The 15697-nt window shown below is 40.3% G+C and overlaps 1 protein-coding gene across 1 annotated transcript in view; it reads right to left on the bottom strand.

Moving 5' to 3' along the window:
- Window positions 1–15697, bottom strand: part of adam12 (ADAM metallopeptidase domain 12) — a 79021-nt gene that overhangs the window by 9909 nt on the left and 53415 nt on the right. The window contains exons 12-20 of the mRNA XM_035664031.1: window positions 13311–13488; window positions 10457–10546; window positions 7574–7769; window positions 7345–7453; window positions 6646–6844; window positions 4193–4270; window positions 2217–2325; window positions 1677–1815; window positions 755–863 (exon numbers count right to left, since the gene is read on the bottom strand). Coding sequence (XP_035519924.1) covers window positions 755–863; window positions 1677–1815; window positions 2217–2325; window positions 4193–4270; window positions 6646–6844; window positions 7345–7453; window positions 7574–7769; window positions 10457–10546; window positions 13311–13488 — 1207 coding nt within the window. The remainder of the gene's footprint in view (window positions 1–754; window positions 864–1676; window positions 1816–2216; window positions 2326–4192; window positions 4271–6645; window positions 6845–7344; window positions 7454–7573; window positions 7770–10456; window positions 10547–13310; window positions 13489–15697) is intronic.

Here is a 15697-nt window from a genome sequence, read left to right as displayed (position 1 = left end):
TGTACGTATGACACACACACACACACACACACACACACACACACACACACACACAGTGCAGATGTATTGAAAGAGAGCTGCTGCAATGCTGACTGACATCTGGACATAAGCGAGTGGCTGAATTGGTGACTATAATAAGAAAGGACAGGCTGTTTCAAATAGTCACTCTGGTCGACTGAATATGATTAAGCAAACTGGATGAACTTCTACACTTAATTATGATATTAGATATAACTTCTATGCTGCATATACTGCACACACACACTCTTGCATATAAATGCATGCAGCTTTAGTTTGTCATACACATCCAAATGATAGGTAATCTCCCTCTGTGCTTATCATTTCCAACAAACAAATCAAAAACTGCGTGCCTCCTCTGCCGTAATCAATCAACTCCGCTCCATTCTTTAAAAAAAAAATGTTTATCACAAACAAATAATAAAGGGGCTGAAATAACAACATCCTGAGTCTCATTTAAATTTAGCAATCTCTCAATTAAACTTTCTCTGCCTCCTGACAACAATAGCACCGTAATTAATATTTCTTCTTCGAGAGAGATATACCGAGGCTGAATCAATTACCCGGCTTGCCATCATCTTGTTTTGTCAACAGGCCGGGGAGCATGACAACTCTAAACCGAAGCTTTGTTGCAGGTTAAAACAGGGCTCCAATAGAGTGCGATGACAAAAAATTGCAGAAACGAGCACACAAACAAACACAGATAGATCCAAACATATTACAGGGAGTGACTCACCTTATAAATGTTGATGCCGGAGGGTGTGGGTGGAGGCTTGCGCTGTGGTGTGGGCCTGTAATGGGACTGAGTCCTGATGGGGCTGGTTGGTCTGTTGGCCTCCACAGATCTATAAGTACAATAAAAGTACTTAAAGTTATGTAGTTTTTTCACCATATACATAAGATTTCTGGTATATTCACACATGCTGTTGCTGTTTCAGTGTAGATGAAAGTGTTTCTCAGCTGATCCTGACTGAAAGTATAGGCCTGTTTTTCCCCTCTCATATAAACAAGAAAATTTAACAGCTTTGGAAAAAAAATCATAGCTTAGCAACATCTGAGTCAAATTGTGATGACCGTTAGTGGGTTGTTTGTTTATGTTGCCAAGCCACTGTCAATCAAATGTGATCAAACATATCCACACAGTCTCTGTGTTAAACTCTTCATAAATGTTATCTAAGGATGTTTTTTTTTTTAACTTTAACTTCAATTCTGGCTCATTTAGTCATGAATAATTAATGTTATGGAGAAATACTTTACCAAGTTCTTAGGGGCTCTGAAAGCCCAAACTACAGCTTGTTTTTGACCATATACATTTATATGATGTATTCAGAGTACATTCGGAGTTTGTAGATAAAAAATACAATTTTTTTTGTGTTTCTCAGGTGATCATAATTAAAAATACAGGCCTGTTCTAAGTTTATAAATATTACTCATATATATATATATATATATTGTTGGAAACTTCCCTGTAGCCAAATTTCATTTTTGTCATTCAAATGTCATTCATTTTGCATGGCATTGGAGCCAAACTGAGGTGTTACTTACAGTTGAAAGATTTGAAATGAATGACACTGAATAAGTTCTTAAGGGCTTTTGCTGCAGCCTCACAAACATGTCGCTGAGCTACAATCAAATCTCACTGGCTCTTTCTTTGTCACCTGAGTTTCTCCAAGGTGCTCTTCCTATTGGTGAAGAGTAGGCGCAGAAGAGTCTTCCTCTTCAGAAAGATGATCACGATGGTTACCAGAAGGCTGACCAGGGTGACCAGGATTGCCACTGTAATGACCACACTGTCGGCTGATGCCATATATGACAACACGCACATTAATGCACACACACGCACATCTACAGCACAGAACAATGACAGGACATAACGCAAAGACTGTTACAGCTAGGCCACAGTCAGCAGCACAGTTTGTGATACACATTTCTCTTCTTCACTCTAAGGACTAAGATTAATTTTCTTTCTCTTTTAAGACTACAGGCTGTGCTGCGTAATCTATTGCTTGGTGGAGTGGAAATTATGTTGTTCTAGGAGAGTTACACTCGAATTCAAACCACACATCAATCCAGTACTGACTCTGCAAGAAAGAGATGTACAAAGGGGCAGCTGGTACGGCTTTGTGTTGTTGCTTATTTCTTAGTTAGTGCTGTCTCTGTCTAGATGAGAGGATAGAAATTAAATCGTCCACCCTTACCTGCCAGTCTCATTGGCCCGCTGTCAATACTCCCACCGAAGCCTGTTTTCTCACAGAACGGAGGCGCCCAGTGTGCTTCACAGTGGCAGTTCTTCTTGTTGTTGCACACCTGCAAACAGGGTAGTTTTACTATATATTACTACACTGATACTTCCTTTCAAATAGTATTTGGCATTTGTATTCTTACCAGCTATCTCCAGATATAAATGATGCATTGCCCTCTACAAAGGGTCTATCCCCAAATAACAAGATTGAAACTGAATTGGTTTATTTTTCATAAATAAGCCACTCTCATTCAGTTAGTCTGAGTGACTTTCAATAAAAGAGGACACTGGCTGTGTGTGTGCACTCGCACAAATGCAAGAGTCATAATAGATAAAACATGTGCATGGGAGAGTCCATCCTGTAAAGCCTCAGGTTTCCAGTGCAGAAGTCGGATCCAGGAGGATTCCCTGGTGAGGTAACGCAGTCCAGCTGTCAGTTGGAGGGAGGATGGAGGTGCAGAGAGAGTTGTGCAGCTGTGGGGGATTTACATTTAGCACAGACGTAAAGTCAAGTGCCTTCACTGCCTCCAGGCCATGGACACTCCTTCGCACTGGGTGACGGGGTTAAGAGGCACTTGGGGGCTCAGAGGGAGGTATGATTTGGGGGGAGTTTTATGTGTGTGTGGGGGAAATTTACAACACACGAAGCAAATACAATCTCTAAATGTTTGTCACAAGGAAAGGGTAAAATTATCTGTTGCTCCTACGTAGAATTAACATTTAGGAAATCATTTTAATACGTTTAGGACAGTAAAAAGATGCAGTCAGTCACTAAATTTTGTTTTAGGTAAACACAATGATCTGGCTCTATCTTGATTTCATATAAATGTATTTGATATATCAGAAAAGATCACACTTCAGATTTGTATCTATTTATTTCTTGAAAATGTCTGACACATTTGCATATATAAAGTTTAAAAAAGCTAAAAAGTTGCTTTTCACCGGGTTAATATGCAAAAACATTGCCAATGCCAATGTTCCTGCACACAGCCAATACATGCCTTGCAAGATAAAGTGAGTTGACTTGCAGGAAAACAATATTCTTTCAGTTTCTACAGTAAATACAAAGAATTACTAAATTTCCAGTCAGGTCTCGTACTGTGCGACGTGTTTGAGAAAATGGCAGACAAATTGATTTGGCAGATACTTCTGCGGGCGGAAAGATGCAGCTCAAGTCCACACTTTTAATGAGAAACAATTTCTCTATACTCCAATTCTATTGCAAAGTAATTTTTATGTGATTATTTTTATTCCAGTGATCAACTGACAGATATGTTTTATTTGTTGTTGAGCATGATGCTATTTTTTTATTGACAGACTAATTTGGTTCAGGAGTGTTTGGTCAGTTACAAGATAAGAGTTTAAGGAATATACAATTTTAGGCTCAGAGCTTTGATTTCTCATTGTATATAATCTCTGCACCATAAATTGCCTTAATTGGCAGTGAAGATCACAGGTTACGGTAGGTGAATTTAGCCCCTGGTGAGTGTTTGATTCTAAAAACTAAACAACAAAGTAAATCAAACATAAAAGCACCCCCTATTGAATTATTGATAAGAAAAGCTGAAAGAGAAAGGTGATCATTTCTTGGCAGGAAGAGTTACTTTCATACTGCAACAGAACTACTGTTATGGTCTCTCCCTGCAGTGCTGCACTGTATCTTCTCTCACTGTACATTCAGAAGATGATGGACAACACTATGCGCAGACCATAAATGATTCTGTTAAATGGGATTGATTTAACCTCAGTGGGACAATGAAGATTGATCATACAGAATAGGAGCAGCTGCCATACCTCAGAGGCTGCACTGTAAATACACTGTTGCTATGGTGCGCAATCATAGGGCAGTAAGACGGTATTCAGTTGGTAAAAAAGCGACTAAACTGAAGGCTACGGTGTATAACATTGAGCTAGTAGGTACTCTGTACTCACCCCACGTCCATTGCACTTCCCAGAGCACTCATGCACACCAAAGACACTGACATTCTGACACTGCCGATTCAGGCACACCTATAAAGGGAAAAACAAGCATCATTAAGCAAGTACATAATTGAAGAGCAAATGAAGATGAATACAATAACTAAGAAGAAGTGTGAACAGTTGTGTGGCACAGTTGGATAATATCTGTTTTGTATGTGCACAGGTTTAGTGTCTAAACCATAAAAGTAGCCGGTCCATGTTCTCTGCTCAAATAGCACTACAGTCAGCTGTTCTTTGTCAATCATAAACAAAAACTTAACAATTTTAATAGAAAATACATAGAATTAGAGAGAAATTAACATGGAAATGGAATACAATTGTAAATGCTACATAAAATCTTTAATATTGACACCAGGTTTAGTCAACTACTGAAGTGATGTTTAATGGACATGTTTACCTAGCTACACCACACATAGCGCAATGTAATTCATTGGATGACGATGCAAAAGCAGGACTACCCAAATATAAATCACAGTTATATATATTTTTTTTTATTTTGTGAGCAGAGTGACACTAAAGGGAGCCTGGGATCAGTATACCATTTTGCAGTTTATCAATACAATACAATACAATACAATAGGTGTTTGATTTTGGCCCGCAGCCCACCAGTAAGTTTCAGTTTTGGCCTTCCAAAGAAAGAAGTTTGGGCACTCTGGTTGCAAAAGGCACACTATGCTGTGTATCCTCTAGAACGAACAAAAACCAGACTAGAAAAAAAGTCAGCTGTTTCTTTTATGTAGAAAATAAGACCCGCATTAGGTTTGCAGCACTCATCTTCTTCAAATTGCAGGTCTTTTGTGGGCCATGTGCTGCCAACTTAATGCCCTGATTGGCATGAAAAAAAAAAACCCTTTTGAGAAGAACAAAGGCCTGTGACAAAGACCCACCTTCAGGCAATCACAATTCCCAGATAATGTGTGGAGCTAACTCACATTCTGCGAGACAACAGCCAGGAGACGCGCTAACCTGGCAGACGGCCATTTTGCACACAAACCTCAAAGGCCTTTCAGCACCAAGGGCAAGTCCCTTCAGGTAAGTGAAAGAACTTTTAAGGACTTGTAGGACTGAGAAACCCAGCAGTTTGGTTCCACACTCTAAAGCTGCCAATATGTTTCTTCAGAACTGCTTTTCAGACGGTCAAATACCTTGTTCATAGCGTGCGGCATTATCCCCATATTTAAACAATTATTGCGTCTCCCCCTTCTCTAGGATGGCCAGATTTTCACTCCGCCTTCAGGGGTGGCCCTTGTGAACAACTACTGATAGACAACATATCGTATGAACTAGTTATTTTCTAACATATAACCCCACCCTCACACATTCTGCCAAATATCAAACACGTAGGCAGAGCTCTGGTCTTTCACAAGCTAAATCCACAGCTGCAGGGGGTTTGGCAAATGCAATCATCTAGTTGTGAGAACTACTGAAGAGGCACCATGGGTATCTGCAAAGGAGCAAGTGTGGTCTGGCCAGTTCTGGGCTGTGTGTCAAAACTTGTGTAATATTTTCAGTATAACAGGAAATGGCGAGAAAGCGCTATCTCCTTCGCAACTGGATTAAAAAAAAAATTTCATCAGGGAGAACCACAGGGTATGGTGTGTGGAGTATTAACTCTAACTGTCTTGCTGAACCTGCACCTGAACAACATTTAACTTGGGACCATAAGGAAAGTATAGAGGCCAGTGGACACTGCAAATAAGTTAAGTTGGCTTCCTGCACTTTGGAAGTAGAGTTGCTTTAAAAGTGAATGTTTACGTATTTACTTACTGAAAGATAAAATTGGTGACACTGCTCATATGAGCCCCATATTATATGCTCTCACAGCCAGTGTGCCATTAGGTAGGACTGAGAACAGATCCTGTAACCTAATCTGGTAAGACAATTAAGGATCCAAGGTCTCCAGTTCAAAGCAAGAGGTCTCTTTCTTGGCAGAAAAAGGCCCTGGTGTCTCCGGTGTGGTGAGAAGGGCAGCATATAGAAGGAAAAAAGCTGAGACACACCTAATAAAATAACTGGTTTGCCATAAGGCAACTTTATTAGCCCCTTTTTATTTAGGAAGGAACAACCTCTCTGGGCCTTGTACTGCAGTACTATTTGCTCAGTGCCAAAAGGAATACTACAGTAGTTTTTTTAAGTTGTCAGCATTCTTTGATCTCTAGAGGACAAATGATGTAGCTGCATCCTGTGGTTATATGGCAGTAAACAACAAGCTAACAGCTACTTCAAAACCTATAGAAAGAACATGTTTATTAACATTGTGGACAATAAGAATGTGTGTATAATACTTGGCCACATGTGATTTAGCATGGTTAAGCATGGCTCCCCCTGTGCATAGTGAGACCAAATGTTGAATAATAATACTGGGTCTTGTCTCTGTATGATTAAGTGATAAGTTGATCACTCACCATGCCATCTCCGCACTTTGTACCAGCCAGAACCAGTCCAGGATCAGGCATGTCATCACCCAGGTAAACATGTGTTCCTCGACACAGAATCCGCCCTCCTTCTTGTAGCGGGATATTGGTTTCAATAGAAACAGCATTTGTTCCGATCACAGGCCGGTTGGCTCCTCCCTGGCACTGAATTTTACCACACTTTGCATCCCTGCAAATGACCCCCACACACACACACAAGCGGAAACACACATGCGTGCACACAAACATTAAAAAACACATAGTAAAACACTTAATTAAAAAAGCCTAAAGCGTAAAAGCCTGTCAATCACAGACAGAGATAAGTATCTGTAGAGAGAGATGAAAGACGGCTGAAGAGAGCTTCAGTGCTTCTGTCCTCCGGCCATTAAAGCAATTACATCAATTAAGAAAGAGCTTGATTACCGAATTCACCCAAAGGGAGAAGATCTTTAGTACAATTAGCCAACAAGAATAGCATGAAACAATTCATGAATACTTTCTTAGAACGTAATTAGCTGCTATCTTTCTCAAATTACATTTTTCACCCATGTAAACTTTTGTTTGAAGATCACATGTCAGATTTCACAACGTAATGATGATTGCTAATGACACCACTTAAACTAATCAGTTGTATTTTGCGCAGTGATTTCTCTGTACCTCTACTGCATCAGTGCAGCTGCACTGTCTTACCTCGCATCACATTTGGCAAAGGAGCCTTTGGAGTCTTTCCCACAATTCCCATAAGGATCCCCTGCAGAGTTGACTCGCTCAAAGCATATCCCAGGGGCAGGCTTGGCTCCTGCACACAAAAACATACAAGGAAAATACAAAAATATAATCACCAAAATGAAGTGAGGGATCCCCTTATGGAAGTGAAGATTATTTACACAGTCAAACTTATCAGTAGCCATTGATTTACCTGGTCCCCACAGGGTGATGCACTGTTGCTCATGAGTCTGGCAGATGCCGTTGTAGCAGTAGCCTTCGACATTGTGGCAGGCGTGCCCATCATGCAGATAAACGTTGGCTGGGCAGTGAGGGTTGGCACCAGTACAGAACTCTGGCAGGTCACAGGAGTTGCTGGACTCTCGACACAGGGTGCCAGCTGGTTTCAGCTGTAAACACAGTAAATACAGTACAGTAAACCCTTTCAAACATAGAGTCTGCAACATTTCTGACTTCATCTATCTTTTAAAGTCAATGCTTCTGGGCTTTGTAAATATTCTGGTTTCATTCAAACATGACAGAACTGTTGCAAAGAGAGCAGCAATGTGTGTGTGATATTTGGCATATGGTGTGCTAGAAGGAGTGATAGCACTGAGAACAGTGATGAGAGAGCGAAACTAAGAGTCTACAGCTACACTAGCAGCTCTGTAACACTGCCGCCTAACTGGAAGCGATGCAGACGAGTGAATATCAGATTGTTTCAGGTTTTCCCAATGAAGATGTCCTAACCTGCTCCGTGCATCAGTGAACAGGCTAAGCAATGTGTCGCTTGTTTGAAAAACCCACCCTGGTTGTGTTTTTGTGTGTCATGCACTTGCTCCACCTGCAACCAAAGTGTGGCATGGTCTGGCTATGTGAGAAAAGACAGCAGTCAACATGGGCACGTGTGAGTTTGCCTTCAGGGCTTTATGATGAAACCATGATGACAAGAGTAATCAGCACATCTGATCCCTTTTTATAAGAATATCCTGAAAAAGGACATGGCTTGAAAAGGAAGCAGCATGTTAACATGCTGATGATAAGCAGGTATAATGTTCACCATGGTCACCATCTTAGTTGTCTTAGATGTTAGCATGACAACATAATCAGCATGGTCATGAACCAAACTATTGGACAGTTTAGAATTTTGACCTGAAGATGCTGGATGAAGAGGATGAAGATCACCACAGTTGGTGGCAATCCATGTAATAAAAACCTCGGTGGCGCTACATGAAAATCAGGGGATCACCCTCTGGGAAATATTAATGTCAGTACAGTATTTCACAGCAATCCATTAAATAGTTTAATAGAGAAATTTCAGTCTGGACTAAACAATGCCATCCATAGAGCGATGCTGCTAGCGAGGTTAAAAATGCTATCAAGGAAGAAAAGTGTTTTCAGTTGTCTGGAGGCTACAGGAGTGATGGGTTTTAAATTGATTTTGCAGTTCAAGTCTTAATTAATGACCACCATGAGTGTCAGAGGAGATTTTAGATTGATTCTAATTTAATTTGCTTACATCCTTTATGTTTTGCTGGATATTTATACTGTATTAATTTTCCGTGGATGAATTTTCTTCTTCTGCCTTGCGCCACAAAGGTAGTAAAAATTAAAAGCATGAAAACACATTTTTATAGACAAATCTTACATGAGAAGAATCTCCTCAACAATGTGAAGCTAACTAAAGTAAATACAGTGCGGTGTGGTTTAGGGCTGTGTGATATGACCATTTATATTGTGTAAGGATAGAAAAACGTCTATTGTTTCACCTATTTCACTGTGTGACAAATCACTCTCTTCTGGAGTCCGGAGTTCATATGAGAGAAATATGCACTTTTGGAGGAGTTGATGAGGCAGGGATGCAATGCAAAGCAAATGTTTCGCTAGTGATTACTCACAAATTACTTTAATCTGCTCACCTTGCTTTATCTCTCCCCCATACACACACGCATACACCAGCAGCTCTGCACTGCTCTGCACATGCAACGAATCTGCCCCCCCTTCTGTTTCTCTCTGTCTCTCTCCAGCAGTATGTTTTATAAAGTCCCCCAAAAAACACAACTCGCATTTCAGTCTGAATCGGGATTAATAGTGAAACCAACGTGGTACAAAATGCTTTACTTGGTCGTCTTCACATCTCTCTCTTATATATCTCAATATAATCAAATATGAATAAGTACCTTTTATTTGCCAAGTATAATTCAAAATGTAATAAGAAATAGGCCATTCCATGTGTCATTTTATATAAACTGTTTACAGAAAATGTGCTTTATAGTGATATATATTGTTATCATATATCAGGATATGAGATTTTGGTCATATTGCACAGCCCTTTGTTGTTATTTTCTTTTCATTGTGATCTACTTACAGTGCTCATAAGAAGAAGACACCAATTTAGTACAATATCTCTCTGCATACTTAACCTTGTGCTGGTCTTGGCCTTGTTAACCAAAACTCGAGCCACTTTGCAACTAGATCTGATCCAGTAAGAAAAGTGACTGGGGGCTTATTTAAATATGAATACATATTTTTCATGTCTGAAATGAGCTTCAACAGGACATCTAGCTTATGTACAACACTGTCACACGTTTTTGTGTAAAGCACAGGGAAGGAGGTCAGAATGAAGGTGCAGAAACATGTAATCATTTAATCATCTTCAACAAATGTTCATTTTCAAAGAGAGGACATCTGAAAGGAGAAAGATTTCCATGTCATAGCAAAAACCACTAATAACTTGGTGAAAGTGAACTTGCAATCTAACTTGAGAGCCTTTCTTCAATTATTGAGGTAAAATATCCCAAGATTGAATCAACTGCCCTGAGATATTAAATTATATCCAAGGTCACACTATTATGAGTCTCTTAATAGCTTACCAGAGAGAATTAACAGGCTTTAAGAAAGTTTTGGGTCTTGCACTTAAGTCTAGAAATGAAAAATGTCCATCTCTGCAGAGTAAAGCTTTGTGCAATGTTCAAAAGATTGAGAAAAGAGAAAATACAATTTCAGAACTTTTTCTGCTATGAGAATGGCATAAAGGCATTTAAATTGGGAAAAGAAGTGTCCAAAGTAGAAGGAAAATGCATGAGAAAGGTCTTACCCTGCAGTCTTCACAGCACTGTCCGTGGGCACACACGGCATCTCCCTTAAGGGTGCATGTGGTGGCGTTGCAGCATGGGTTCATACATTCCTAGAATAAAAAGGAAAAACACAAAATAGTTAACAACATGTGGACCTGATCACCGCTCTGGAGTTCCTCTGTCAGCTGGTCCCTGTCAGATCAAGACTTACAGGTCAGCGAAGCACACTTCCTGTCCGGGGGATTCATGCTTTGCTTACCCTGACCTGGAGACCTTTGAGTGGAGACATATTAACTGAAGCTCATATGTTCTGGATTTGGGAATTCTCAAGACCATTGGACTTGCAAAAAAAGAGGAGTGTGTTTAATGCGGCGGCCCATGTAAAAAAAATAACTGTGGGAATGTGAAGCAGAGGAGGGAAATCAGGTTTAGCAATTGGGGTGGGGTGTGTTAAAATCTTCAAATCTGATTTGATGGAGATAGCGGAATGGTGTGGCAAGAGTTCACTATTTGGGTATCATTGGCAGAAGCAAGAGTGGGATTTGAAGGCCCTTAAGAGGCACAGATTGTAGCCACTTCACCATGATAACAAGATCAGCTGGCCGTTGGCAGAAACCGCCGAGATAGGGTACGTAAGGAGTACTTGAAAGAGAAGTATTGTTGTAAAAGACTTCAGGGAGGTGTTGCAATGTTTATCTTTTATTGGATGCCGAAACACATCGGCTTTGTTTTCCAAGTAGTGTCACGCATCGCACTATCGCGCTCTCAATGTGGCTGTTTTGCTTGTAGGCCTCTAAGGTAATGACAAGACTTGGTGAAGGCTGGGAACTGGATGGTTGGACGTCTAATTTTCATTTGATGTGTGGTTTTATGAGACTGGCTGTTTACCTCTTGGCCCTGACGTAAGCCTATTGTTTAGAGAGGAGAGAAAAAGTGGCTTTCATCTCTAGGTCTAAGTGGGCCAGCAAATAAAACAAGCAGGCCCTCTGTGGTGATATCATGGGGTTATGGAGGGGCAAACTGGCAGAGATTGAGTTGGAAAATGTAAATTATACAGTTAGTTCGTTGGTGGTCAACACAATGACTCCACTAAAATACTACCAACAGTTGCCTCTAAATGATGGAGTACACAGTTTAACTAAATAATCAAACACATTGTTGAGTCAGTTTTAAAGAGTAAGTTCGCCAAAATAACACTACTCTCAGGATTAAAGAGGATGCTAACAAATCACTTATCAAACCGTTTCTCTCTTAGTGAACCAATGTTAGATGGCTCACTTTAGCTGACGCTGACCGTCACTTTCACCGGTTACAAAAATCATTGGCTAAATAACGGTAATTTGGTAATGGCTAAAATGAAACTTGTTGGATTCATGAGCTCACAGCAAGCTAAATGTCGTCACACGCAATGATGAGCTGGCCAAGGTAATGTACCAAGGCTGAGTCCTTGCTGCAGCGGCGGACGATTCAAATCCGACCTGTGGCCCTTAGCTGTGTGTCATCCTCTCTCTCTTTCCCCTCTTTCCTGTCACTCTTATTGGCTGTCACCATCAATTAAAGGCAATAAAAAGCCCTCGAACCCCCAATAATTTCATATCTCCTGCTGATCTCATTTTCAGGTAGTAGTTTTTGGTTGTGAATATTAATTAGACTGCCACTAGAATCCATAGCTAACAAAGGTAGATACTGATCTGAATCTTTAAATGTATTGAATTATCTACTATTAACTATAGTTATCTGCAAATAGTAAAAGCAAAATTTTATCATATGCTGCTTTTCACTAATTTACATCAATATAAATTAATAATTTATGGGTTTTAGATGTAGGTTAGACAAACAAACAATTTGAAGAATTATGAGGGGCATTACATTCTAAACGAAATCCATCAACCTTGAGAGATTTTGAGTGATTTATCATCAAATCTCCTTTGGTTTTAGGCTTTCTGAGACATGCAACTGCCTTGGCTGCAACTGAGCAATACATGCTTCGCACATGTGATTCTCACCTAACAGTGTGTGTTAGCGAGAAACAATGTATGTGTGTCTGTGTGGGCGTGTGTGTGTGGCTGAATACATGCATCAGAGCGTGCCTAGTTGTTTGGGTTCCACAGCCAAAGAAAGCTTATTTCAGCGACTCGACCCGATTGCACTTTTGTTTGTTTCCTTTGTCACGCAGTTGGACAGTGGTTTGATTAATGGGCCTTCAACAAGGATATGACATCAGCGTGGCGGCCTGTCAGAGCACTGTTCAGCACATGTGGGAGAGAAGGTGTGATGTAAATAAAACACTTATATTGGAGGCCTCGGGTGGTTTGCTGAGCTTTTAGGCTATTTTTTGAACAGCAGGTTTCGATGCTTTTAAGCCGCAATAACAACATCAATGTCAAGAGAGTTTTTTACGTGAAGTTTTTTGTGGTTCTCTGTGATTGCTAACAGGACAGTTACCATTGTTTTCTTTGGACAATAGGTTTTGTAAGGGGAATATGAAGTTGGAAAGGTGCACGTTTGATACTTTTGAGTACATGCTTATTTGTAAAGGCAGTTTACAGTGAATAGAAATGAGAATCTGAAGATAAATCAGGCCTGCTTTTTTTTTTTGTTGTTGACATTTTGGGAAAAGGACCACCCACAGAATTTTTTCTAAAAAACATTAACCACACTTCGCAGAATCGTAATTCACCAAAGACTTAAAATTGATTTTCCCAACTGATTTTGTGTTTTAACTTTTGTTTCTCTCCCAAAAACATTTGCTTTTTTCCGCACCATTTCACATTCACATAGTTACACAGAGCTGCCCAGTACAACCACAGTGTTGGGAGACTGATCCACTCCAATGAAGCAAGTAAAGATGAAGGCCTTTGCTCTCAACCTCACCTCTGGCTCACCGCAGTCACACTCTTCTCCCTCTTCCACGTAACCATTGCCGCACTTCTGGCCACCATAGAGCACCTTGACTTCGGGCATGTTGTACAAACACATGCCAACGCCTTTCTCCAGACTGGCAGCAAGGTCCTTCTTACTGCATGTGCTGAAAACTGTTGGGAATGGATACCTACAAGAAGAATGGAAGAATCAGGTTGACTGAATTGAAAGAATGAAGAGACGTGATATTAACATTTTTTTTTTTACAAATTTGCCTGAGACAGAAACAATCCTGCTTCATGTGTGCTTTTATTGTTCAGAAACCAAAGTGATCTTAAGAGAAGTGGACTCAGACAGAGCTCTGTTCAATCTGCTCATTCAAGAGGCCTTTTCACACAAATTTAATGGTCTACTGACATTGTATGAGCTCCAGTTCAATAGATTTGCAATCCTACTCAATACATAAGCGGGCCATCAAATGTTCAGAGAAACATTTTCTCTGGCAGCTACATTTTCAAGAGGCATATCCTGGCTAGACCGGGACAATTTACGCAACTGACTGGAGGGAAGAGCATGAGGAGGGGTTATGTTGGATGTGGATGACTTGTGTGTGTGTGTGTGAGCACGTGTGTATGTGAAACCTTGATAATATAGCAGGCCCGAAACCACACAATTTCTACCACATTAATTTCACTCCCTGGTATCACTTACCTGAAGGGCTGACTAATGTCTAATTTAGTGAGGAAAGAAATTGGACTTCGTATTGAAAACGAGAAAATGTTATGACTTTAAAGATGAAACTGTGCAATATGCCAATAACAGCTGTGAAGCCCGGAGGAATGGTCCTCCTGCGAGAGTGAGTATCTGCGAATCTAAGAACCAAAAAACTGAAATAAATAGGCAGAGAGAGATGGAGAGTGAAAAACAAAAGTAATATGCAGATATGTAGGAGAAATAAAGAAAAGGAAAAAAAGAAAGGAAGAAATTAAATCATGGACAGAATAATCATAAACTGAATTTATATAGCACTTAACAATGTTACAGAGTGGTGTACAGAGGAAAAAATAAAAACCAAGCAAGGCAGATAAAATGACAATATGGAACATGAGCACTGAAGTAATAAAACAATGGAATGAGTAACAAATAAGAATAAAAACATTACACATAAAAACACATCAAATATTTAACAGTGAGTGATACAAATTTTAAATCAATCCGAAATTTAACAGGGAGCCAGTGCACTGGGGTCATGTGTTTATATTTCCTTGTCCCAGTAACAAGTTGAGCAGCAGCCTTCTGTACCAGCTGGTGATACCCGAGTAAAATGCATTGCAGTAATCAAGCCTAGAATAAACAAAAGCATTTACCACTTTTTGCAGATCACGGGAGGATAAAAATGACCATGCAATTGTCTCAAACAATAACTGGTCATAATTTTTGACTTGCTTGTCAAAGCAGAGGTTTGCATCAAATATTACCCCTAGCAGCCTGCTTAACATCTTGCTGACCACCAAGATTAGATGAGCTCCAATTTATCCTAATTAAATCTGAGAATAAGTTAGGTAAATTGCGATGTTTGCTAGGCTGCTGGGATTTGTGGGTTTTAAGAGAAAGTATAACTGAGTGTCATCGTCATAAAAATTGTAGAACAAATAATGTTTTTGGATAACCTGGCTAAGAGGCAGCATGTATATAGAGAACAGAATGGGACCAAGAACTGAACCTTGAGGGACACCACAACTCAGCTGAGCCACAGAGGAAGAATAGTTACCCAAAACAACAGAGAAGGTTCTGTTGGAGAGGTAAGAGCGTAATAAACGAAGATCTGTGCCCTTGATGCTTATCCAAGTCTCCAGGCGTGGTAACAGGACGCTATGATCGACTGTAGCAAAAGCAGCACTTAAATATAAGAACTAATATGGTGGATTCACGTCTGTCTGCAGTCAGCAGTAGGTCACTGGTAACTTTAACATGAGCTTCATATCAGCTAACAAACAAGCACAGCCTCACAAAAGGACTGGCAGAGAAAAGCAGGCTTTGGGGTGCAAAATGAGTATCTCACAGCTCACACAGTCATAGAGGGACATTGTCTAGCTTCAAAAAGAGGATGTGGAGGATGTGGCAGGCAGCAATGGCTAGCAGAGAGGATTGGCAGACATGGCACAGAGAGAAGCAGCTGGCACCGGATGCCTGAAAAGCTTGACTTTAGACAGAAACATGTCATACACATACTTATGTAGCGATAGACTGACTGGGGTCTTCAAAAGCAACACGGCGTGGAGACTGTCTGCAAAGCTTGCTGCTTGACAGGGCAGATTTGTGAAAATTCAACATTACACAGAATATGTTTGTGGAGCCTGGCACTGGACAGAGGTGTGTGTATGTGTGTGTGGTGGGGG

The sequence above is a fragment of the Morone saxatilis genome, unplaced genomic scaffold (assembly GCF_004916995.1).
Source record: "Morone saxatilis isolate NCDOM2014 unplaced genomic scaffold, NCSU_SB_2.0 Contig19, whole genome shotgun sequence".
Classification (NCBI taxonomy): domain Eukaryota; kingdom Metazoa; phylum Chordata; class Actinopteri; family Moronidae; genus Morone; species Morone saxatilis.
This window is presented reverse-complemented; position numbering and strand designations above follow the sequence as displayed.